This window comes from Antechinus flavipes, chromosome 2, assembly GCF_016432865.1.
Source record: "Antechinus flavipes isolate AdamAnt ecotype Samford, QLD, Australia chromosome 2, AdamAnt_v2, whole genome shotgun sequence".
Classification (NCBI taxonomy): Eukaryota; Metazoa; Chordata; class Mammalia; order Dasyuromorphia; family Dasyuridae; genus Antechinus; species Antechinus flavipes.
Window position 1 is genome coordinate 473,053,511 of NC_067399.1, and position 27,901 is coordinate 473,081,411.

A 27,901-nucleotide genomic window follows, 5' to 3' on the forward strand; every position below is an offset into this window, starting at 1 on the left:
ATGATTCCACAATGAAAAATAACAGCCAAAAAAGCTACCTAATCTAAGAACACATCAAGAAAAACATAGTGTCAGAGACTAGAGGTGATGTCCCTGTTGAATTCGGCCCTATTTAGATATTTGGAACACTGTTTAGATCTGTGAACGATATTTCAGGAATGACAATGTTTAGCTAGGGAACATTCAGTGGGAATTGAGTACAGTGAAGTCTCAAAATCATTACATGTAAAAAGTGATTAAAAAACTGGACATATTTAACTTGGAGAAAAGACAGTTTAGAAGGACTGTAATAAGTGTGTTCAAGTATTTAAAGAGCCATGCTATATGGAAGATACATTAGTTTCCTTTTTGGCATCAGAAGACAAATGAAAAGTAATGGCGTAGTTACTATGAAAGAACTTTAATTTTCATTTTAGGAAAAACTTCTGAAGAATTAGTGCTATCTAAAAATTTGGGGGTTTTTTAATTTCTAAATTTATTTATTTATTTAATATTTTCCCCCAGTTATATTTAGAACAATTTTTTTTTACATTTGCTTTGGAAACTTTTGAGTTTCAGAGTTTATCTCTACCTCCAACCTCCATTGAGAAACCACATGAGTTACACAAAACCTTTCCATAAAAGTCATAGTAAAAAGAAAATAAATCTTAAAAAGAAAAATCCCCAAGAAAAATAAAGTTAAGAGAGAGACAGACAGAGACAGAGAAAGAGAGAATGCTTCAATTTTTAATGTTTTCAGACACTCTTCTTTGGAAATAGGCCACTTAAAATGTTTAAGCAAAAATCAAACTATCATTTGTTGGGTATGTTTTAGAAGGGATTCTTGTTCAGATGCTGAGATTATCTGAAAATTTACTAATAAAACTGCCTTGGATGACACAGGTCAAATAATACTAATGTAGCAGTAGTCTTTAATGAAATAAGGGGATCTCATTTATTTAGAAAATGGCATATATTCTTGTTAAAATAAACATCACCTTGTATTACTATGCTAACTTAGAAGAACAATATAGTGCTGCCAAAATAACTATGAATTCTTAGATAAAGGTCTGAGTTTTCTAATATATTCAATGTAAACATTCTTTAGAATTTAAATCAGAATTTAAAATTGAGTTATACAAGGTATTAGAGTTACATAATAATTAAATGAGTCTCTTCTATTTTAAAAATGCATAAGGAAATACTATAGCAACCCTACTCAGGAGAGCTTATAAAGTACAATAATACAGGAAATCATTTTCATTCCAGGACTTTTGATTGTTTTCTTCCATTTTCCCTGATCAATTTCAATCTCCTCAGATTTTTAAATTATCTAACACCACTCACAGAAGTATAAGTAAAAATAACATCATAAAAGGCCCAAAGGACATTTAATCCTCTATTGTCATGTTGAAAATCATGAGAAATTAAAGAAAAAATTTCTTTTTCCTCTTATTGGGATAAAATTCATTTTCTCGAACTCTTCTATCTTATTTCATTTCCTGACTAGCAAAATGTATTTTTATTTTCTTCATCTTACTTATGTTTCTTCCTAATAGCTTTACCTCTGCCCCACCCCTTCTCTGATCCCAACTTGTTACCTTCTCTATATTCTTTTTATGGATTTTATCTTTCTGTTTTTGTTGAGACAATTGGGGTGAAGTGACTTGCCCAGGGTCACAAAGCTAAGAAGTGTTAAGTATCTGAGATCACATTTGAACTCAAGTCCTCCTCACTTCACGGCTGGTGCTCTATCCACTGCACCACCTAGCTGCCCCTCCATATTCTTTTTAAATTGACAAATTTGATGATGATGTTGATGACAAATTTTCTAAGAAAAGGCAAAACAGGTTAGTCTTTTCTTCATGTATAGAAAAGATTCTGTATTTTTGATTCACTAAGATACCAAAATGGTTTCTTAGTCAATTCTATCCTTGGTAGAACAATGTTCTACAAATAAGAAATCAAAGTTAGAAGGGATTTTAGAGGTCATCTAACATGTCTGTAAATCTATTTAAAAAGTACAGTTAAACAATCTAATTCAAAAAACATTTAATAAGCACTTAATGTGTGCAAGAATAACTTCACACTAAATATTATTAGAATTGGATAGTAATCTTACTTTTGACTGTTTTATATAGTTAATAGAAAAACAAATCTTTTACTTGTTAGCAGATATAACAAATAAAAAAGACAAATATTTTGGTAAGTTCTATGTCCAGAATTTTGCTAAAATATAAAATTTGATAAGATATGGTCTCTACCACAGAGGAGATAAGATAAACATACAATTATAATATACAATTTTACTAAACACATTTCAGAATATATAATATATATAATATGAAAAGAACGGAAGATCATCATCAAGTGGGAAGGCGGTTCATGGCAATGGAAGCTATACTGTGGAAACTTTAAAGGCTAGGTATTAAGAATTCAAAAGCTGAAGGTGATGGAATGGGAGTCTAGCCATAACTAACAGCTGAACAAAGGAATGGAGGAAGAAGAGGAGAGTGAAGAAAAAACTTTGATAAAAAGAGAACAAATACAAGAAGGGGAATAATATGAGAAGGCCCTAAAATCACAGTGGTATCTGAGTAACAAGTCTCAGGAAGAAAGTGAACTTTAGCTGTGAAACAATAGAAAGCAACTTAGGATTTATAAGCATGAATGTTGCTTGGCTGAAAATTTTTCACTCTCCTCAAATTTCCTTAAATCATTTTGATTTCTTTTTGGTGACTTTTTGACACTATATATGTATTTTACACACACACACACACACACACACACACACACACACACTCCTTACCTTTCAAGAACCATACACAGATCATATAATTTAACCCCATATTAGAACAATCTTTTGCATTTAGTGAATGATAATTTTTTTTTCCAAAGTGATTTGGAAAGATCTATGCTACCACTTAACAATTAGCACTTATATAGTGATTTCTGGTTTATAAACCACTGTATAGATGTTAATTTCATTTGGACCCCACAACTCTGTAAAATAAGTGCTTTTATTATCCTTATTTTACACTTAAGGAAACAGGCTGAGACTTCAAGCGACTTGCCCAGAGTCGCACAGCTAATAAGTAAAGCAAGATTTGATCTCACATCTTCCTGACTACAAGTCTGGCTTTCTTACTACCACATCTTATATTACGCATTCAGAAGCTTTTTTTAAGCAGTGATATAAAGGAGAGATTATAGAAAAAGTGAAAATAATTATGTCAGCTATTATTCATTTATATGCTGCTTTAAGGTATGCAAAAGCATTGTGCATATATATGTATATATGCATATATATTTTATATATGTGTAAATGTATATATACATATACAAACACACACAAACATTTGTGGATGGGTCTTCCTATCTCCAAATCTAATACCTGATCCACTATGTCATCTAAATGCCAAGCAGAAGCAGGAAGGTCCATGAGGAAGTAACTGCGACAGCTGTTAAAAGCTAGCAATTCTCTTTCAAACAAGTATTTATTGTCTACTGTGAGCAAAATACTGTTCAGGAATTTCCTGTAAGAGGGTGGAGATGGTGAAAGTAGATGAAGAGGATGTGAGAAATGTTGTGAAGGTAGAATCTGTAGCCCTTGGAAACTAATGAATACGAAAGGTGCAGAAGGGAACACAGTGAGAAATAGTAAAATTCTGAAAAAGAATAGGCTTAAGGGAAAAGGTTATGTTTGGATATGGCAAATATGAGGTGATACTCAAAAGTTAAATGATGTTTTCTCATTTCTAATTCATTAATCTAATAATTATCTAATCTAATATTATTAATAATTTTAATAACATCTTACATAACCATGTGATCCTGGACATATCACTTAACTTCTTTCTATTTCTGTTTTCTCTTCTATAAAATGGAGAAAATAATAGTATCTCTCTCTCAGGGTTGTTGTGAGAAGGAAATAAAACAAATGTAAAATGCTTAGTATAATACCTGGCACATAATAAAGTGCAATATAAAGGTTAGCTATTATTATTATTGTTATTATATTTTACAATTTAGAAAAAGCTTTACAAATATTATATGGGCAGATTTGGAAGTTACTTATGTAGATAAAATAGTCAAAATATAATGCTAAAATACTGGCAAGAAAAGACCCCATGTAAAATGTTAATACAATGAGGAACTATTAAGAATAAAAGGAGAAAACAATTTAAGGCTTCAGAACATTATCTGTAACATATAGACCAGGAATATTTACTCCATTTTCTGTGGCAAAAACAAACAATTGTCATTCATCTCAAAGAATAACATTGACTCAAGTTTATACTACATTCATCACATTTTGGGATATTACACGGGTCTCTCAAATGCTTTGCCAGAACTGCATAATATCTGGCAATTTCTATATAGAGTTAGGAAGGCTTCTCATATCAGCTCAACAATGAACTCAGGTATCTGGGGACCACTCTAGATAAATCTGTACAGACTTATCACCAGAGGATTGGTAACTAAGTTAAAAATGTCTACAGAACACTATCACTAACAAAACCATAGATTCTTGGAGAATTAAAGAACATTTAAAATAATAATCTACTGATTTGGCGTCATGTGAGTGATGAGAATCATTCTTTCAGAGTAGCTTCCACTATTTTCCATTATTATTGTTAGTCTATAATATTTTGGGCACACACTCATCCAAAATAAACAGCTATTCAAACAGAAATAAGCTCTTTAACTTTACCCTTTAACAACTGATTTCAAAGTCTCCAGAGCAATAAAACATGACACAAAAGTGTAAAGGAAAGAAACCTAGCATGAATTCAAGAGACCTGAGTTCTAACCAAGTCTCTGATGCTTATTAATTATAGGATATAGAAATGTTAGTTATCAGAGCAGAGCCAAAATAGGAGAAAAAGAGGAGCTCATCTGAGCTCTTTCAAATTTCCCGCCAAAACTTTAAATAATGCCTCAAAATAAATTCTGGACAGGACACATCAATTTTTCACACCCAAGATAACTCAGAATGACAACTGGAAAGGTTTATTGTATTGGGATAAAAGAAGAACACAGTTCCAACATAGGCTGTACACCAGCAAACCAGCAGCAGGCCTTAGGGGTGACAGAGTCATAAGGAACAGCAGCAGCTGCTCATGGAACTCTCTGCCCATAGATGACAAAAGGGTCAAACTATTAGTAAGAAGATTACAAGAGTCCCTTTGTTGGCAATGAGTGTAGGACCCTGTTGCATTGATTAAGTGAGGATTCAGGTTGCAGTCTTGGATCCAAGGCAATTGAGAGCATTGACATACTAGAGCTTGTGGCCATAGAGGAGTGGGGACCTTGGTCACAGTTCCAATGTAGAAAAGAGTGCTAGTGGTCACTTAAGAGAGCAGAACACAGGCCAGGAGAGAATTAATCACACCTTTCCTTAGATCATTTAACCTTGAAAGAATGAAAGCCTACAGACTCCCAGAACTAGCTCTAAAAACAGCTCCCCACAATGTCTAAAGCTTGGGATAGTGCTCCCTCCACTCCAGGAACAAAATCCAACTTTAGTTAAAAGTCAAGAAGAAAGCTGGGAAAAAATGAGTAAATTGAAAAATAAAAATAAAAAAAAAGAACCTGACCAAAGAAAGTTACTATGATGACAGGGACAAGCAAAACACAAACTAAGGAGAAAACAAAGTCAAAATCTGTCAATCTGATGCTTCAAAGAAAAAAATGTGCATTAGTCTCATGCCCAAAAAGAATTTCTGAAAGAACTCAAAAATTATTTTAAAAACCAAAGAGCGGGGCAGCTAGATGGCACAGTGGATAGAATGCTGGCCCTGAAGTTAGGGGGACCCAAATTTAAATCCAACTTCAGACACTTAATACTTCCCAGCTATGTGACCCTGGGCAAATCACTTAACCTCAATTGCCTCAGCAAAACAAACAAACAAACAGGCTAAGAGAAAATGGGAAAAAAAATGAGAGAGAAAAGAAAATCAAGAAAAAAGAGTCAACACCCTGGCAAAGAGGCACCAAAAATACTGATGAAAAACACTTTAAACACAAAATAGTCCAAATGGTTTAAAAAAAAAAAAAAAGCACAAAAATTCATTGAAGAGAGCTCCTTAAAAATCAGAATCAACTACATGGAAAAAAGATGCACACAAAATTCACTAAAGAACGCCTTAAAAAGTAGAATTGGTCTGAAAAATTCTATACATAGCCAGAGAAAGAACTAATTGCATCTGAATGCAGATTGAAGGATACTTTCTTAACTTTATTTTTTTTGAGGTTTTTTTTTTTTTTTTGGGGGGGGGAGGGTGAGTAGAGAACATGCCTTTTATGGAGATGTTTTACATGACTTCACAAATGCCTTCTTAATGACAGGCGGCAAAGAGGGAGAGAGGAGGAAAGAGAATCTGGAACTCAAAGTTTTAAAAACAGATGTCAAAAATTGTTTTATATGTAACTGGAAAAAATAAAATAATAAATTTAAAAAATTAAATATTGTTCAAATACAGACTACATGAAGCATGCTATTTTTCATTTTATTTTTTTTTTCTTTTATTCAAGTCTTCTTGTACAAAATGACTAACATAGAAATGTTTTACATAACTGTTCATGTATAACCTATATCTAATTGTTTACCATCTCAGGGAGGGGAAAGCAGAGATGTAAAGAAGGATAGAATTTGGAACTCAAAACTTTAAATAAAAATGTTTACAAAAAAACTAAGTAGAACTGGCCAAATGTAAAAGGAAGGAAAAAAGATTACTAAAGAAAATAGTTCCTTAAAAATTTGAATTGACCAAGTAAAAACTTGAGAAATTAACAATTTAAAAAAATGAATAAAAGAAAAGAAAATGTGAAATATCTCATTGGAAAATAGATCAGAGATAAAGAATTTTTGGACTACCTGAAAGCTATGATTTAAAAAAAAAAAAAAAAAAGAGCCTAGAGAGCATCTTTCAAGAAATTAAGGAAAATTGCCTTGTTATGCTATAATCATTGGATAAAATGGAAATTAAGAGTCCACTGATTTCCTCCTGAAAAATATCCCCAAATTAAAATTCCTAGGAACATTATAGTTAAATTCCAATAGAATTTAAGTTCAAGAAGAAAATATCACAGGCAGCCAGAAAGATACAATTTAAATATCATGGAGGCACAGCAGGATAGCACAAGATTTTAGTAGCATCTAAGTTAAAGAATCGGAAGGTTTGGAATATGGTATTTCATATGACAAAAGAGTTAGAATTACAACAAGAATCACTTACACAGCAAAAGAAAAATCCTTCAAGAATAAAAAAAAGAGAGGAAAAAAAGAAGGACATTCAAAGAAAGAGGGGACTTTAAGCATTCTGGGGAAAAAAGGCCAGAACTGAATGTTTTGAAAACTACTTTCAAATACAAGAATGAACAGAAGTATAAAAAGGAAAGGGAAATCATAAGGGATTCAATAAGATTAAATTGTTCACATTCCTACATGGAAGATGATACTTGTAAATCTTAAGAAAGTTCACATCATTAAGGCAGTTAGAAGAAATATACATAGAGGTCATAGGTGTTAATTGAATATGATACATTTATTTCTGATAAAGAAATAAAAGGGGTGAGATAGAAGAATGTGCTCTAGAGGGAAGAGAGGAAGTAGAATGCAATATATTAGCTTGCATAAAAGAAGTGCAAAAAACTTGTATAGTGGAGCACAAGATTGAGAGGGAGAGGGATAAGTTGAACCTTACTCTCATTGAAATTGGCTCAAAGAGGAAATAACATACACACTCAGTTTGGAATAGAAATATCTTAATCTACAAGAAAGTAGCATAAGAAAGGACAAGAGAGGGACTGATGATAGAAGGAAGGGCAAGTTAGGGGATATAGTCGTGGAAGCAAACCCTTCTGAGGATGGACAAAGTAAAAAGAAAGAAAAAAAGATGAATAGTGAAGTAAGATGAAGGGAAATATACAATAATTACAACTGTGGAAAAAATTTACAGGAAGTTTCTCTCATTTCTCAAATATTTAGGAAGAGGATTCTGGGAAAATGGTGGAGTAGGTAAGAAAACTTTTGATTCCTCAAATTTATTCCCCCAAAAAAGACAGAACAATACCTTAAAGAATGTAGAGCATTGGCAATAAACACAAGTCTAGGTAAAGGAGTAGTTCTCCTATGATAACTTGAGAAGATTCTTTTCTCCTGCCCCCAAGAAAGTCCTAACTTCAGAAACAGAGGTTCTGTCAGAATGAAGCAGGAATACCTTAAGTCTAATTCTGTGAAATCAATGAGCCCTGAGAGCATCTGAGATTGCAAGCCAGCTTCAGTCCTAGAAACTTTCATCTCACCAATATAATCAGGGGCTGATTTCTGAGTGGAAGAAGATTGAATATTCAGACCTTCCACTATTAATGCCAAGCCAGCTGTGCTGACCAGACATATCCCCAGCTGGACTGCTGTTGCAAGAGAGAAGGACCTAGCTCACACCTCATGATTGTAGTAGTAAAGGGACAGAAACCCTGCTGGCTATAGATGCTTGCAGAAAAGCAGAGAATCTGGTTTTAATTCCAGAACAGAGAGGACAGCTGTAGTTTGCAGCCACTGAAGGGACTGCAGGAAGCAAGGTCATTTCTGAGACAACTTGGCTGGGGCCCTTAGCCATAGCTTAGCAATGAAGAGTAGTGGTGGGGAAAGGAAGGACTTAAGGTTTGGGGCATCATTCCCCACACCTTAGGATTAGAACTTGCTAAAAACAAAATAAAACAAAAAATAAAACAAAATAAAAATGAGTAAGCAAAGTAGAAAGAACCCAGCCATAGTTAATTACTATGGGGATAAAGAAGATTTGAATTATATTAAGTAGGAGACAAAGGAGCTAAAAAAAGCTACTCCATTTTCAATTAGAAATGTCAAATAGTCCCAAGCACAAAAAGAGTTCTTAGAAGAACTTTAAAAGGACTTGAAAAATCAAATAAGCAAAATTGAATCAAATAAGAGAGATCAAGGAAAAGTTAAAAAAACATAAAAGATATATATATGTATATATCTTTTATATTTTATATAAAACAAAAAGGAAAAAGAAATGTATTTTCCAAAACATTTGTAGCAGCTTTTTTTTTTTTTTAATTTTATTTAATAATTACTTTGTATTGACAAAATCCATGCCAGGGTAATTTTTTTACAACATTATCCCTTGCACTTACTTCTGTTCCGATTTTTCCCCTCCCTCCCTCCACCCCCTTCCCTAGATGGCAAGAAGTTTTATATATGTTAGATATGTTGCAGTATATCCTAGATACAATATATGTTTGCAGAACCGAACAGTTCTCTTGTTGCACAGGGAGAATTGGATTCAGAAGGTAAAAATAACCCGGGAAGAAAAACAAAAATGCAGATAGTTCACATTCGTTTCCCAGTGTTCTTTCTTTGGGTGTAGCTGCTTCTGTCCGTCTATCAATTGAAACTCAGTTAGGTCTCTTTGTCAAAGAAATCCACTTCCATCAAAATATGTCCCCATACAATATCGTTGTCGAAGTGTATAATGATTTCCTGGTTCTGCTCATTTCACTTAGCATTAGTTCATGTAAGTCTCGCCAGTCCTCTCTGTATTCATCCTGCTGGTCATTTCTTACAGAACAATAATATTCCATAACATTCATATACCACAATTTACCCAGCCATTCTCCAATTGATGGGCATCCATTCATTTTCCAGTTTCTAGCCACTATAAACAGGGCTGTGTAGCAGCTCTTTTTATGGTAGCAAAGAATCAGAAATTAAGGGAAAATCCATCAATTAAAGACTGGCTGAAGAAATGAAGAGCAGTATGCTATGAGAAAAACCTGGAAAGACTTGGCAAACTGAAATGAGCAGAACCAGGAGAACCTTGTACATAGTAACAATAATATTGTATAATGATCAACTGTGAATGACTTAGCTATTCTCAGCAATATAATGATCCAGGATAATTCTGAAGACTTATAATGAAAAATGCTTTCCACTTCCTGAGAAAGAACTGATAAAAGTCTAAATGCAGATTAAAGCATTTTTAAAGCTTTCTTTATATTGTTTGTTTTTGTCTGTTTTCTCTCACAACATGACTAATATGGAAATATGTTCTGCATGACTGCACATGTATAACCTATATAAAATTGCTTGCTTTCCAATGAGGGTGGAAGGAAAGGAGAAAATTTGGAATTCAAAATTTTAAATATTAAAAACTGTTTTTACACGTTATTGGGGAACAATAAAATATTCAATATGTTATTAAATAGAAAGAAATATTATCACCAAAATGAAGATTAAAATTAAATTAACAAGGTTTTTTTAAAAATTGCTCATTCTATTCACATAGTAGAGAGTAAACCACTTAAATAGCTAGAAGACAGCAAATGTATTCCCACAAAAACATAAAATTATGCTATTTAAGGAGAAAAAAAATTTGCTAGCCATGATCCCCTTGGTAGTCTACTTAGACTGGCCATATATAAAAAAACAAAGTACTGCCAACGGCCAACTATTTACATTGCAAAGGATCCCCATAAACCATTCACAAGTATACTCAAAACACATATGACAAGAGTCAGCAATTCCGATGAACATGGTGAAAGAGAATAGGAAAGGGTACCAGTGAATACCCTTATTTTTGCCCTTTTCTTTCCTATAATCTCTTTTCTAGGCCTAAAAATCCATTGCCTTTCCCTTGGCAGAAGGCCAATTCTGAGGCAGTAGCCTGCTATTTATAAATTGGAAGGATTGGAGGTCTGGCAAAGGTGAATCCTACCCAAGGGGCCTGACTAACTCTGCTCCCATTTCTCAAGGATAAAAATAATCCAAACAGAAGTTCAGGAGCAGGCAGGTGGCCAAAATTTTCATTTGTTTTTCTAAATTCTAGGAGGCTTGGGAGCAAGGAAAGACCAGAATGGCATGTAGTCCAAAGTTTATCCTCAGCTTTGGGATCCAAATTTCTTTTCTCTCTGTCTCTGTCTCCTTCTGTCTGTCCCTCCCTCCCCGCTTCCCTCCCTCTCTCCCTTCTTCTCTTTCCCTCTCCCTCTCTCGCTCTCTCTCTCTCTCTTTCTCTCTCAAGTGCAGTATTATAAGTGTATGGCACCGCTGAGCAAAGGGCAGAGTGAGATGTTTTTCTACGAATTTGCAAAAAGATATTTGCCTTCACCACAGGTCTAGCTTGACTTGACCACTTATATAAACATTATAAAACTTGCAAATTGTTTTATGTATACAGGGTATTTCAAAAGTCTTAGGGAAGTTTTAAATTGTAATAGCTTAAAGTTATCCTATGAATTTGTATACACTCTGTATTAGTTCAAATTGAGTCTCACAACAACTCTGTGAGGAAAATATTATCCTCTTTACAATTGAGAAAAAAGAGATAAAATAACTTGCCCAACCAGGGTCACAAAGCCAGTAAGTGTCAGAAGCAGGATTCATATTCAAGTCTTTCTAACTCCAAATGTAATATACAAGTGACAAGAACATTCTAACTCTTTTTCAAACCATATAAACTTGCATTTAAAGAGTTAACTTCTTCAAGAAAGTTAAAACAGGTTGTTGAGAAGAGATTAATGGTCATGCCAAAATTTGTAAGCTAAAAGAGATTAGTAAGCTCTAAAGGTTTATTTTACAATAAAATCTTAAATATACAGTAACTGTTTTAATTATAGCTGATTACAGGGTAGCACATGAGAAATGTGGTCCACACAAATCTTTGGGAGAATATACAAGCTAAACTAGTGCTGCCACTGCTGCCTTGAGTCACTGTCTGCAAAGCTCTTCCCCACAGTGGCTGAAGTGATCCAATATTTCAAGTTCATTTAGTATGATAGCCATTGACAGTTTAAAAAAAAAAGAGAGAGAAAATTTATGAGACAAAAATCCAATGAGTCAATCTGACATTTTTAACCATTTAATAAATTCAATGCAACAGACACTAAGAAAATACCTACTGTGTTCAAGCATATCCCCAGTTAAGGGATATCAAGATACATAAGACAAGAGTTCTTATTCTTGGAGAATTTATAGTGTAGTAGAGAAGATAAACCACATATACTCTAATATAAGAACTCTAATATAAGGCAGAGTATTATAAACACATTAGAGAGATACAAATAAAAGTGTTGTGAATTCAACCAAAAGGTACTTCTGATTGGGGAAAATATAAGGAAAAAAAATGAAGCATTAAAGGATTATGTGATCTTGAAAAAAAGTCATATAGCTCCTTTTGCCTACAGTATCATGTAGGTGAAGGGAAACAAGAAAAGCTAGAAAAATAAAGCCAGGAAAAAACAAGCAATAATGTTTATAAATTACTTTCTTCACAATAACTTCATAAAGCTGAGATTCTACTCTTATCTCCCCTATGTAAATGTGAACTCTTTGAGGGCAGAGTGTTGTTTTTGGCTGTCTTTATAACCCTAGTGCTTAGCACTGTGCCTGATAATAAATGCTTAAAAAATGCTTGTTGACATTTGAAAATGTTCAAAAGAATTGCACATATTTAATCTATATTAGACTGCTTGCTGGTTTTTTGTTTTGTTTTGTTTTGTTGGGGGGGGAAGGGGTTGTCAGGGAAAGAGGGAGAAAAAATGTGGAACACAAGTGTTACAAAAATGAACGTTGAAAACTATCTTCAAGGACCGGTAGATGGCGCAGTAGATAGAGCACCAGCCCTGAAGTCAGGAGCACGTGAGTTCAAATTTGACCTCAAAATACTTAACATGTCCTAGCTGTGTTGAACCTAGGCAAGTCACTTAACCTCAACTGCCTCCAAAAAAAAATTAATTTAATTTAAAAATAGATACAAGGTAAGTGCATTCCCATATTTTAAAAATATGTTCTATTCAAATAAATACTGTCTCCTTAAAAATTAACATTCAATTCATTTAAAGACTATTCTAGCAATAAAGATCACTAATATTTCTAAAATTCAAGATTTTTATTAGAAAATTCAATAGTATAGCTTTTATGAAAATATCTTCTTCCATCCATTAAGATTCATTCTTCCCTCTGAAACCTATTGTTTTACATTTCATTTTTACAGCTTTTCAAAAAATTAAGACATAATTAAATCTTGTGATTTCATCATTTCATTAATATCCTTTTTTATCTTGTTCAGTCATTTTTCATATATATCACTCATAATGACCCCATTTGGAGTTCTCCCAGAAAAGACACTGGAGTGGTTTGCCATTTCTTTCTGCTATTCATTTTACAGAGGAGGAAACGAGGCAAAATAGTTAAATGACTTGCCCAGGGACACACAACTACTAAGTGTATGTGGCTGGATTTCAACTCAGGAAGAGAAGTCTTCCTAACTTCAGGTCAAGTAATCTATTCACTTAGTCACCTAAGCTATCCCACTCCCTTTATTGACAGTTTTATAATTTGAATGCAGGTCCAATATCATGTCACATATTTTATCTTTATATTTTTGTTTTTGATCATACCTGTGATTTCATGAATATGTGCAATTACCAGTGAGGAATACCCCCTTTATCAGTGAAGATCAACAACTGTTTGCCACTTACAGTCACAAGGGTAGCCAGGAAATTTGAGAAGTTAAATAGATTTGTTTAAGGTCATGCTATCAGGATGTATTAGAAGTGACTCTTAAATTCAACATGGCTATAAAGGAAGCCAGTTAGCTTCTCTTCCAGGCTATTTCACTGAGTTGTTATGGCCAAAACTCAAAACGTTTAGTCATCAACTTTCCCAGTGATAAGTCACTTAAAATTAACTAATCCTAGAATGTGGGCTACAAACCCTATCTTGGGGTGCCTCTGTTCAAAACCTTTTCAGCCCTCAGGCAAACTACCAAATAATGAAATGATTTGTTATTGTATCAGTGTGAATAACTCTGTGTGTAGCATATACTTCAAACAACAGTTTATAAATCCTAAGACTTTCTTGAAGCAGAAAGAGGCTATTATTTGTGTCCATGGTAACTGAATTACTAAATGTCAGTTTGGATTTGAACTCTGGTCCCTCTAATTACAAAGCAAAGCACTTAATCTATTTGTCTATACTGCCTATATTCATAAAAGTTATCAAATTTAAGGAGTCCTCAGATTACTGGTGTGCTTTACCTTCTTTCTTTGAAAATCATGGTTTATCACTGCACTGATAAGAGTTCTAAAGTTTTTCAAAGTTGCTTTTCTCTTTAATATGTTACTATATAAATTGTTCTCATAGTTCTGCTTAGTTTGCTCTATATCAGTTTACAAAGATCTTCCTCATTTTTTCTGAAATTATCAGTTTCATTAAAGCTATTGATAGTCATAAAAATGGTCTAAATAACTATTGATTAGAAAAATGCAAATTAAAACAACTCTTAGGATACTACCTCACACTTATCAATAATATGACAGAAAAGGATGATAAATGTTGGAGAAGATGGGAGGAAATTGGAACACTGATACACTGTTGATGGAGCTATGAACTAATCCAACTATTCTGGAAAGCAATTTTGAACTAAGTCCAAAGGGGCTCTAAAACTTGCATATCTCTAAAACTTGCATATCCTTAGATCCAACAATACTACTACTATGTCTGTAACCTATGTGTACAAAAATATTCTTTTTGTGGTGGCAAATAACTGGAAATTGAAAAGATGAATATCAATTGGGGAACAGCTGAACCAGCTGTAGTCTATGAATGTAAAAAATGATAGGGAAAAAAAGAAATGAGCAGAGAGATTTCAGAAAAACCTGGAAAGACTTACTTACATGAACTGATGCTAAGTGAAGTGAGGCAGAACCAGGAGAATAGCAATACTGTGCAACATTCAATTCTGACTGACTTAGCTCTTCTCAACAATGCACTGATCCAAGTCAATTCCAAGGGACTTGTAATAGAAAATGCTGACAACAACCATAGAAAGAACTATGGAGTCCAAACACAAATCAAAGCACACTATTTTCATTTCTTTTCTTTTTTTTTTTTGGCCTTTTTCTTTTTTGTGGTTTTTTTCCCCTTTTGTTCTAGGCCTTTTCCCACAATATAACTAATGTGGAAATTTGTTTAACGTGATTTTACATATACACCTATATCAGATTGCTTGCTGTCTGGAAAGAAAAGGGAAGGGATGGAGGAAGAAAAAATTTGGAACACAAAGTCTTACAAAGATGAATAATGAAAACTATTTTTATATGAAGTTCGGGGAAAATAAAATACTATTAAGTTAAAAAAAAAAAAAAGATCAATCTCATCATTTCTTATGGCAAATATTCCATCATATTAATTCACATATGGCCATTTCCTCATGGGAGAATACATCCCCTTATTTCCAATTTTTGACTACTTCCAAAAAAAAAGCTGCTATAAATATTTTTGTACATATAAAAATATATATTTTGTACATTATATATATATATATATATATATATATATATATATATATTTTGTACATTTCCCTTTTCTTTGGAAATATAGGCCTAGCCTCATTTCTAAAATATATAGAGAATTAACTCAAATTTATACAAATTTAAGCCATTCTTCAATTGATAAATGGTCAAAGGATATGAACAATTTTCAGATGAAGAAATTAAAACTATTTCTAGTCATATGTCCAAATCATTATTAATCAGAGAAATGTAAATTAAGACAACTCTGAGATACCACTACATACCTCTCAGATTATCTAAGATGACAAGAAACAATAATGACCAATGTTGGAGGGAATGTGGGGAAACTGGGACACTGATACATTGTTGGTGGACCTGTGAACAAATCCAGCCATTCTAGAGAGTGATTTGGAACTATGCTCAAAAAATTATCAAACTGTGCATCCCCTTTGATCCAGCAGTGTTTCTACTGGGCTTATATCCTAAAGAGATCTTAAAGGAAGGAAAGGGACTTGTTTATGCAAAAATGTTTGTGGCAGCCTTTTTTGTAGTGGCAAGGAACTGGAAAATGAGTGGATGCCCATCAGTTGGAGAATGGCTGAATAAGTTATGGTATATGAATGTCATGGAATATTATTATTCTGTAAGAAATAACCAGCAGGGTGATTTCAGAGAAGCCTGGAGACTTACATGAACTGAAGCTAAGGTAAATGAGCAGAACCAGGAAATTATTATATATGGCAATAAGATTATATGATGATCAATTCTGATGGATGTGGCTCTCTTCAACATTGAGATGATTTAAATCAGTTCCAATTGTTGATTGTATGATGAAGAGAGCCATCTACATCCAGAGAGAGGACTATGGGAACTGAGTATGGTTCACAACATAGCATTCTCACTTTTTCTGTTTGCTTGCATTTTGTTTTCTTTCTTAGATTTTTTTTTCCTTCTTGATCCGATTTTTCTTGTGCAGCAAGATATAAATATGTACACATATATTGCATTTAACCTATGCTTTAATATATTTAACATTTATTAGACTACCTGCCATCTAGGGGAAGGAGTGGAGAGAAGGAGGAGAAAATTTGGAACAGAAGGTTTTGCAAAGGTCAATGTTGAAAAATTACCTATGCATATGTTTTGTAAATAAAAAGCTTTAATAAAATTTAAAAAAAAGAATTATAGGCCTAGGAGTGGTACAGATGAGTCAAAAAAGAGACACACTTCACTATTTACATAGTTCCAAATTACACTTCAGAATTTACAACTAGACCAATTTACAACTCCACGAACTAGTATGCATTTCCACAGCCCCTCCAGCATTTGTATTCTCCTCTTTTGTCATTTTCATCAACTGGATAAATATATCAATTGGATTTCAAAATTACTTTAATCTGCATTTCTAACTATTAGTGACTTTTGGCATTTTTCTATCACTGACTACAGCTTGGAATTCTTTTGAAAATTATCTTCATATTCTCAAGTTTTATAGATTTAAATCATTTTTTGATGTATCTTAGAAATAAGACCTTTTTCAGAAATATTTTTTTATCAAAGTTTTTCCAGTTACCTGTTTCCCCCCCCTTTTTTTTAAACTCTGAAGCAACTGGAGTTAAGTGACTTGCTCAAGGTCCCACAGCTAGGAAATGTGAAGTGTCTGAGGCCAGATTTATACTCAGGTTCTCCTGACTTCATGGCTGGTACTCCATCCTCTGCACCACCTACCTGTCCCTTCCCTTCTATTTTCACATTAGATTTTTTTTTGTGCCAAAATTTTTTAATTTTACATGAGCAAAATTGTCCTTTTTACCTTTTGTGAGCCTACCATTTTTTTAGTTATGAACTCTGTCTCTATAGATCCAAAAAGTAATATCTTCCTTACTCATCTAACTTGTTTATAATATGATATTTTACACTTGATATGTATTTTTTAAGTTTATCTTCATATATGATGTGAGATGTTCAACTAAATATAATTTCTATTGGACTATTGTCCAGTTTTCAAAGGAATTTTGTCAAATAATGAGTCTTTCAGTAAGTAGGGTCTTGCTCCCAACACTAAATACTGTATTTATTTGCTACAATTATTTATGTTGTGACTTATCTGCTTCACTGATCAAACTCTTTTTTAACCTATGCCCGGTTGTTTTTATAATTACTATTTTATAATACAATTTAAGATCTGATACTAATAGGCTCTTCACATTTTTTTTCATTATTGCCCTGAAGATTCTTGACTTTTATAACTCCATAGGAATTCTGTTAACATTTTACAGTATTTGTAATTATTTTGAATGAAATTTCTCTTTCTAGCTATTTTTGTTGTGCTTTGTTGGTTGCCAAATTATTTTTCTACACACTTTAATAAGAAAGTAAATTAAGACAATAATAACTGCACTCCTTATTTCACATTATTTCTTAAAAATCAAATGAAAGAACATATGAAAAGCTTTTCAAGTTGTTACTTAAATATCTACTGTTAGTAATTAATATTATTAATTCAAAACAGTCTCACAATTCACAAAGGAAACACATAAGCAAAAAAATATTTATTGAGTATCTATAATATAACAATCACTATGCTAAGTATAATATAATGCAAAGTGCTTTTTCTGCTTTCAGACCTGTAATTTCAGGGTAGGAAAATCCTGGTGTAGAAATCCCCTTCACTGTTCACTGATCATAGATAATTCCTTTGTAGCAACTCTTACAGTCTTACAGAGTTGCCTCCATCACTGAGAAACTAGGTAACTTGCCTATGATCACACGGTCAATAAATATCAGAGGCAGGATTTGAATCCAGGTCTTTTTGATTCCATGACCAATTATTCCAAGATACCTTTCAGAATGCAAATAAACTGGAGTAAATAACTTTTCTTTCAGAAATTTATTTAGAACTTAGTAAGGTAAAAGGTAAGAACATGAAAAAAGTCATAATTTTTAAAACTATAAAAACATATTCAATTGAAAATAAAAACATTCACTTAGTAAACAAATATCTTACACTTAACATAAAATCTAATGAAAGATTAAGAATCAACATACTAAGACAGCACTTCATTGAATAAGAAAATATATTATAAAGAGCTAGTAAAGCTAGGTTTATTTAGCAAAAAAAATTAATCTACTTGCCTTTGTAATTAGTCTTCCCAGATAAATTTAACTTTTTATATAGCACATAAAAGGGTACTCTACCTCAATATCTTGGAGACTGAATTCCTTTTGATCTTTAAAGTTAGCAGCTCCAGAGCTCAATTCCATCAGCATTTTTGCTATTTCTGGTTTTATTGCTGCTGTCAGTCTACTGGCTGCTTCCATGACATGCTCCTGCACATCCTTCAGTTGCATAGCTGCCTTTGAATAGGGAGAGTTCCTAAATACATTGCTGAAAAGGTCTGTAAGAAAAGTACTTGCACGGCAAAACACATTGAGTGCATCCAGATATTTGGAGATTCCCTGCTGGATGTCTGCAATTGGAGTAGTGTGGGCTACAGCATGGTTGCAGCTATTTGCAGCAGCTGCAGAGACCAAAGGGGATGCTGAGGCAGCTGTTGCCAGGGGGGCACTCAGGGTCCTCCCTAGCTCAGGCATTGGATACTGCTGGTGTTGCTGCACTTTCTGCTTGGACCCGCCAAGCAAAAAGCGTCGCTTGTAGTCCATTTTACTTTCCTGGGCACTACAACAATACATAAGTAAGAAATTGTCCAAAAGTTCTTGAATTAATCAGTTTTTCAATTCTCTTCCTTGAGAATTGTAGTTATGTATAATAACAATAGAGAACTGCAAACAAAAGTTCCATAAAAGGCATTTCCAATAGGCAGATATCTCCACAGTGTATCTCAGCAACAAGTAGAGTGGCAGGTTTGCGGTGTCAATGTTTCCAATGCAGCCCTGCTGCAGAAACAATTCACAAAAATGAAAACTAAAAGTCTTTCCTGTTTAGTATTCTACTCTCTCCATAAGAGGATGCAATTTTCAAACAAAGAAAATCTTTTACTTATAATTATTTTGCCAGAATATTTTGCCACTTGATACTTTTTATACTGGCAGAAAATAACCTTAATTTTTAAAATGCAGTATCTTAATGTTTTCCATTAACGTATCAGAAAAATAAAGCAAAAAGAAACAAAAACCCACACACTGATCAACAGCGACTATAAAAGCTGTGCAGAGAATCTTTATTTTAAACTAAGTCCTTTGACAGATCAGCTCTCTGCATAATTTTGACAGAGCCTGTCTGCCAAATCCATTTACCTGTAGTGTTTCTTCTTAACGCTGCAGGAAAAAAAATAAAATGTCTTCTTTTTTCTTAAATCAAGTTATTAAAAATTGGGAGTGTTTGTTATTTCAAGTTGCTCAGCTGCCTCTTCCTTTCCTTCTGTTTTCTGAGGTAGTTGTTTCCTTTGTAACATTAATAAGTGTTGTTTCCAGATTGAGTTTATGCTTAATTGTTAGGTCTGAGGCAAGAATGCACAAATGTATTGGTAAGGCCTTTAGGTCATTTCCTGCAAAAGGAAAAAAAAGTTAAGAAGGTTACAGAACAATGAGTAGTTTCTGTTCAAATTTTAACCATTTCTGTGCTATTTTTTTTCTATTTAGAGTCAATCTGTTAACAAAAATCAAATACAAAGACTGCCTTATAATATTTTTAGAAATTTGCAACTACTAAAGTTTTCCAAGTTCTAGGCCCAAAATAGGAAATTAACAGGATAACAATTTAAAACTACTAAATCTGAAACTGAAATTAATAAGAACCATTTCCAAAAATGCTAGTGTGAATACTTAAAAAATGTACACAAACATACTAAGTTTTGCATAACAGAAAAATACTGCAGTTCTTTTCCTTCCAAAGAATTGATTCAATACCAGCCCTGGAGTCAAGAGGATCTGAATTCAAATCTGACTTCAGACCTGATTGCCTCCTGCAGTCCCCTTAATAAAAGAATTGACTTTGGAACACTAAACAAATAAGGGAGAATACTTCTTTAAGTCAAAGTTTATGTTTTGTATTTGAAACAACAGATAATGGGAATAAAATAATTAACACAAAATAGAGAGAATAAAGTTCTCTCAACTCAATGCTAGTGTTTAGATATTGTTTTCACCACTTATCTGACTTCATCAAAATATGGCTTTCAAAGGTATATTTAATGAAGAATCACAATATCCCATATAATTTGTACTGAGTTTGAAATGTACTGAATTATAATTTTCTATGGACAAATAAAATGTGGTGCATTTTAATTATGATCAACTATAACTAAACAATAGATCAGAAAGTGTCAGACAGGAATGAGAAACAACTCATCAGAAGTAGAAACAAATAGTAAAGAACGAGGAGGTGGCTAGACACATGAGAAAGTGCGCTGGATTTGATGTAAGGTCAGGGGACGTAATCTTTAAATTCCACTTAGCTACATTTCAGTGACCTTGAGGGAGTAACCTTGCCAATTTTGTATCTGCTTTTTCATCTGTAAAACAAAATGAAGAACTAAAGCCTGCTAGAAAGTCTTTAATATTATGATTTTGTGGGATCCCTAACTTTATGGTTCTGGAATTCTATATGTGTGATTTCCCCCCCTCCCCAACATGATGTTAAGCTCTCTTTCTGTTGTTTTATTAGTTTGGGTATTATATATTTGTAGATATGTATTTATCAATTTCTTTTGAATTTTCAGTTTTGCTGGCATATAATTACATATGGTAATTTCTGATAAGTTTATTTCTTCTCTGTTGTGAACTTGTTTAATGCCTTTTTTTGTAATTTGATTTTCGAATCTTATTGTTGATAAGGTTAATAACTGGTTCATCAATTTTATTAGTCTTTTCAAAATACCAGATCTTAAACACCGAGTTCTATACTTTTAAGTTTCTCTATTTCTCTTCTGTTTTAAGATGGCTACTTTTCTATTTGTTTCAGAATTGCCAAATTATTTTCTAATCTAATTGTATGCTCACTTCATTCTCTAAATTTATTTTGCTAATAACATGTTTCTGAAATATAAATGCTCCTTGAACAACTACTTTAGCTGCATTCCATTAAATTTTGTGGTTTTGCTGTTGTCATCTTTTTTTTATTATTATTATTATTATAGCTTTTTATTTATAAGATAGATGCATGGGTAATTTTTCAGCATTGACAGTTACAAAACCTTTTGTTCCAATTTTTTCCCTCCTTCTCCCCCCGCCGCCCCCTTAGATGGCAGGTAGACCAACACATGTTAAATATGCTAAAGCATATGTTAAATGCAAAATATGATACGTGTCCAAACAGTTATTTTGCTGTACAAAAAGAATCAGACTTTGAAATAGTGTACACTAAGTGTACACTATTTGTGTACACATATTTGTGTACTATGTATTACACACATTTCCTGTGAAGGAAATCAAAAATGCAGGTGGACAAAAATAGAGGGATTGGGAATTCTATGTAGTAGTTCATAATCATCTCCCAGAGTTCTTTCGCTAGGTGTAGCTGATTCAGTTCAATGCTGCTCTATTGGAGCTGATTTGGTTCATCTCATTGTTGAAGAGGACTACATCCATCAGAATTGATCATCATATAGTATTGTTGTTGAAGTACATAATGATCTTCTGGTCCTGCTCATTTCACTCAGCATCAGTTCATGTAAATCTCTCCAGGCCTTTCTGAAATCATACTGCTTGTCATTGCTTACAGAACAATAACATTCCAAAATATTCACATACCACAATTTATTCAGCTATTCTCCAAATCACTCAGTTTCCAGTTTCTGGCCACTACAAAAAGGGCTGCCACAAACATTCTTGCACATACAGGTCCCTTTCCCTTCTTTAAGATCGCTTTGGAATATAAGCCCAGAAGTAACACTGCTGGATCAAAGGATATACACAGTTTGATAACTTTTTGAGCATAGTTCCAAATCGCTCTTCAGAATGGCTGGATGTATTCACAATTCCACCACCAATGTATCAGTGTCCCAGTTTTCCTATATCCCCTCCAACATTCCACATTATCTTTCCCTGTCATTCTAGCCAATCTGACAGATGTGTAGTGGTGTCTCAAAGTTGTCTTAATTTGCATTTCTCTGATTAATAATGACTTGGAGCATTTTTTCATATAACTAGAAATAGTTTGAATTTCGTCCTTTGAGAACTGTCTGTTTATATCCTTTGACTATTTATCAATGGCTTGATTTCTTATAAATTAGAGTCAATTCTCTATATATTTTGGAAATGAGGCCTTTATCAGAACCTTTGACTGTAAAAATGTTTTCCCAGTTTATTGCTGCCCTTCTAATCTTGTCTGCATTAGTTTTGTTTGTACAAAAACTTTTCAATTTGATATAATCCAAATTTTCTATTCTATGATCAATAATGATCTCTAGTTCTTCTTTGGTCATAAATTCCTTCCTCCTCCACAGGTATGAGAGGTAAACTATCCTATGTCCTTCTAATTTATTTATAATCTCATTCTTTATGAACTCATTTTGACCTTATCTTGGTGTAAGGTGTTAAGTGTGGGTCAATGCCTAGTTTCTGCCAAACTGCCAATTTTCCCAGCAGGTTTTGTCAAACAATGAATTCTTATCCCAAAAGCTGGAGTCTTTGGGCATCATTATCTTTAATTTTTTTTCTTTTTTTTTATATTATATTTTATTTTATTTAATAATAACTTTATATTGACAGAATCCATGCCAGGGTAATTTTTTTACAATATTATCCCTTGCATTCGCTTCTGTTCCAATTTTTCCCCTCCCTCCCTCCACCCCCTCTCCTAGATGGCAAGCAGTCCTATATTTGTTAGATATGTTGCAGTATATCCTAGATACAATATATGTTTGCAGAACCGAACAATTCTCTTGTTGCACAGGGAGAATTGGATTCAGAAGGTAAAAATAACCCGGAAAGAAAAACAAAAATGCAAATAGTTCACATTTGTTTCCCAGTGTTCTTTCTTTGGATGTAGCTGCTTCTATCGATCATTTATCAATTGAAACTCAGTTAGGTCTCTTTGTCAAAGAAATCCACTTCTATCAGAATACATCCTCATACAATATCGTTGTTGAAGTGTATAATGATCTCCTGGTTCTGCTCATTTCACTTAGCATCAGTTCATGTAAGTCTCTCCAAGCCGCTCTGTATTCATCCTGCTGGTTATTTCTTACAGAACAATAATATTCCATAACATTCATATACCACAATTTACCCAGCCATTCTCTAATTGATAGGCATCCATTCAATTTCCAGTTTCTAGCCACTACAAAAGGGCTGCCACAAACATTTTGGCACATACAAGTCCCTTTCCCTTCTTTAGTATCTCTTTGGGGTATAAGCCCAGTAATAGCACTGCTGGATCAAAGGGTATGCACAGTTTGATAACTTTTTGGGCATAATTCCAGATTGCTCTCCAGAATGGTTGGATTCGTTCACAACTCCACCAACAATGCATCAGTGTCCCAGTTTTCCTGCATCCCCTCCAACATTCATCATTATTTTTTCCTGTCATCTTAGCCAATCTGACAGGTGTGTAGTGGTATCTCAGAGTTGTCTTAATTTGCATTTCTCTGATCAATAGTGATTTGGAACACTCTTTCATATGAGTGGTAATAGTTTCAATTTCATCATCTGAAAATTGTCTGTTCCTATCCTTTGATCATTTATCTATTGGAGAATGGCTTGATTTCTTATAAATTAGAGTCAGTTCTCTATATATTTTGGAAATGAGGCCTTTATCAGAACCTTTAACTGTGAAGATGTTTTCCCAATTTGTTGCTTCCCTTCTAATCTTGTTTGCATTAGTTTTGTTTGTACAAAGGCTTTTTAATTTGATATAATCAAAGTTTTCTATTTTGTGATCAGTAATGGTCTCTAGTTCATCTTTGGTCACAAATTTCTTTCTCCTCCACAAGTCTGAGAGATAAACTATCCTATGTTCCTCTAATTTATTTATAATCTTGTTCTTTAAGGCATCATTATCTTTAACTATTTATTGTTTCTAGGATTTCTTCTTATAATTCAACATGTTACATGAACTGATGCTAAGTGAATTGAGCAGAACCAGATCAATATACACTTCAACAACAATACTATGTGATGATTAATTCTGATGGACATGGCCCTCTTCAACAATGAGAGGATCTAAATCAGTTCCAATTGATCTGTAATGAACAGAACCAGCTACACCCAGAGAAAGAATACTGGGAAATGAGTATGGACCACAACATAACATTTCCACTCTTTCTGTTATTGGTTGCTTGCATTTTTGTTTTTTTCTTCTTAGGTTATTTTTACCTTTTTTCTAAATTCGATCTTTCATGTGCAACAAGATAACTGTATAAATATGTATACATATATTGTATTTAACATATACTTTAACATATTAAACATGTATGGGACTACTTGCCATCTAAGGGAGGCGATGAAGGCAAGGAGGGGAATAGTTAAAAACAAAAGTTTTTGTAAGGGTCAATGTTGAAAAATTACCCATTAATATGTTTTGTATATAAAAAGCTATAATAAAAAAAATAATAATAATTCAATATGTTAACATTTCTCTAACCTGCCACCTCTCAAAGCAGCTCAAATGGCTCTAATTATTTGGAAGTTTGCTGGTCAAGCCTAAATTTACCTCATTCCAACTTAGCCTCATTGCTTCCTGGATCTGTATTCTAGGGCCAAACAAAACAAGACAGGCCTTCAAGCCCTTGAATCTAACACAGAAAGATTATCTTAGTTCCCTAATGAGATATTCCTATTATTCCAAATAAATATTTCATTTGCATTTTAGCTTAAAATTCTGAGAGCCATTTTTAAAAATTACATTTTTCTTATTTGAAGCCAAAATAATTTTATGTCAAGGAGAACTTGTATAGACTTTGAGATAGATATTTCCTAAATCTTCTGGTATTAGGACTGTCACCCGAAATTTTTTTTTTTTTTAAAGAAAACTTTAGAACTGTCTTTATCATAGGTGCAATATGATGAAGGCTGAAAAATCACTGACTCAAGAGTCAAATGTGTGTTAAAAGGCAAGTCACTTAGCTGACTGAGCTGTAAAATAGGCATATAAATATTACCAAGTATTCCCTCATAAGGTTATTGTGAGGGAAGAACTTTATGAACCTCAAGGTGCTATAGATAAGTCATCATTATCACTTATTAGGTAACATTTATTATTATTAGCGTTACAGCTTACCACAATGCCTTGTATAAGGCAAATGCTTAATAAATGTTTACTGAATGGTATTGAGTGAAATAAGAAGGGGTAATAATCTTTAAAGTTGATCTAGATTGGTAACAGGTGGCAAAAATACGTCCTTACAATTGAACTCCTCTGTATAGAGTCCATATCCCAAGACTCCCCAGCACATTAATAAGATAATTTATGAATTTTAAAACTACAGACGATCTATGCTAGGATATTATAGAAGAAAGATATGAAAAAAGATGGCACAGTCTTTGGAGAAGAAATCCTTCTTCTGTACTGGTTGGTGGCAGAAGAAAATTACCCAGAAAGGCAATGGTAGAATCCACTTTGAAAGTCTTCTGAATTCAGCTCTAAACCTACAAGCATATAATCTATGAACATTTTGACTATATTTTCAGAAAAACTATGAGAAAGGAATAAAGAGTTCATAGAAGAAATGTTTTTTTCCAGCATGCTACATTTGTACAATTATAACTAAGAGGTATAAAAAATACAAGATCTTGCTCTATTTAACAATGAATATCATTTTATAGAGTCATTGAATCTTACATTTGGAATAGCGCTCAAAGAATGCATTTCAATCCATGACTAAGTAAGGATCTTACCAACAAAACTGACAAGTGATGATTCAACTCTGCTTGAAAACCTATACTGATGGGGAGGGGGAAGATACTTACCCCCCAAATCAGATTATTCCACTTTTGTATAGCTCTAAAAGTTATGAAATTTTCCCCTAAAGTACAACTGGCTTTTACATTTTTTCAATTCATGGCTTCTAGTTCCGCTCTTTAGAGCCAAACAGAATCAAGTCCCCTCTCCTAGAAGACAGCTACTGTTACTCTCCTAACTATTCTATAACTCCAAGCTAAACATCTTCAGTTTCTTCACTGGAATTGCAAATTGCATGAATTTGAGGCCCTTCACAGTCCTACTTGTCATACTGTGGTTGTGACTATTATTTAACAACATCCTTCCTAAAATGCAGGTTCCAGAACTAAACATAATACTACAGACGTGGTCTGGCCAGACAGGGTACAGTGTTGCCAGGACCTCTCTAGTTTTCTTTTAATACTGCCAGATCTCATTAGCTTTTCAGAATGCCCTATCACACTATTGACGCTTGGCAATCTGGTTCGTAGTCACTCAAATCCTAGATTTTTTTAGATCACTAGTATTAAGTCAAGTACAGGCCTTTCATTTAAAATCAACAAGCTTTATTAGATGATCATTCTATATGCCAGTCACTATATCAGGTTCTCGGTATACAAAGACAAAAAATTTGGAGTAAGGGGGAAAATATCATGTAGGAAGTGACACAAACTGAGGTTTAAAAGGACTCAGGGTTTCCAAGAAGCTAGTTGGTAAAGAGGAGTAAAGTTTCAGGCATGAAGGGCAGTCTACACAAAGGCACAAAGACAGAGATGTAAAAAGCTGGAACTTAGTATAAGAGAGCAGGAAAAAGGTGAAAATAATCTAGGAAAATGGGTTAGAGTCAGATTGTGATGGTTTTTAAATGCTAATGGGGTTTAAATGTTAAATGTGATGAGTTTAAATGTAGGATTTCATCCTATGGGCAATCAAGGAAGCCAAAGAAGATTCTTGAGCATGAAAGTGACATGATCAGACCTGTACTTACAGAATAAAATTTGGCAATTGTATAGATTAGAAGATAGAGTTGACAATAGAAACAGCTAATAATCAGGAGGCTATTGCTATGGATTAAAAGAAAGGTGTTAAGTCTGATGGGTAGCTGTAGTGTGAATAGAGAGAAGAGATACTGTGAAGTGAGAACTGCCAAGACTTGGCAACTGATTAGATGGCTAGTGAGGAGACTAGAGATAGATAGTGAAGAGCTTTTTTGATTTAAGAATAATACAAATCTGGGATTAAAAAGATGGTAGTATCCTCAAAAGAAATGGGAAAATTAGAAGGGAAAGATGATGAATTCAGTTTTAGACATACTGAGTTTGAAATTATGGGACATGAAAGTGCAGAGGTTCAGCAGGCAACTGGTGAAGTAGAAGTGGGACACAATGGAGTGTTAAACATGTATATTTGGGAACAATAAGGATAAAGAAGAAAGCTGAACCCATGGGGGCTAGATAGATCGCTAAGAGTGAAATATAACGCAAGATAGTAAGATGACTAAGGACATTCACAAATAAGAGGACAGGCCATACACTATGACAATTCTGCAAAGGAACAATTAGACAAAGAGTATCAGGTAAGAACAATATTAAGAAAACCCATAAAAAGGAGAATATCCAGAAAGTAGGAATGGTCAACAATATCAAATGCAGCAAAGAGATCAAGAAAGAGGAGGACTAAGAAAAGATTCACTGGCATTCCTGAAAAGAGTAAGGTTGAGTAGGAAGGTCAGAAGACAGACATTTGATAGAGGTTGAAAAG

General features: G+C 33.5%; 1 protein-coding gene across 4 annotated transcripts in view; it reads right to left on the bottom strand.

The window, feature by feature from the left end:
* Nucleotides 1-27,901, bottom strand: part of GARRE1 (granule associated Rac and RHOG effector 1) — a 122,010-nt gene that overhangs the window by 59,760 nt on the left and 34,349 nt on the right. For 3 of the 4 annotated variants that reach the window (XM_051979714.1, XM_051979713.1, XM_051979716.1), the window contains exon 2: nt 18,499-19,808. In XM_051979714.1, coding sequence (XP_051835674.1) covers nt 18,499-18,993 — 495 coding nt within the window. In that variant the 5' untranslated portion in view covers nt 18,994-19,808. Of the gene's footprint in view, nt 1-18,498; nt 25,905-27,901 lie in introns of those variants that run through there. The other variant, XM_051979715.1, reaches the window with a different exon arrangement.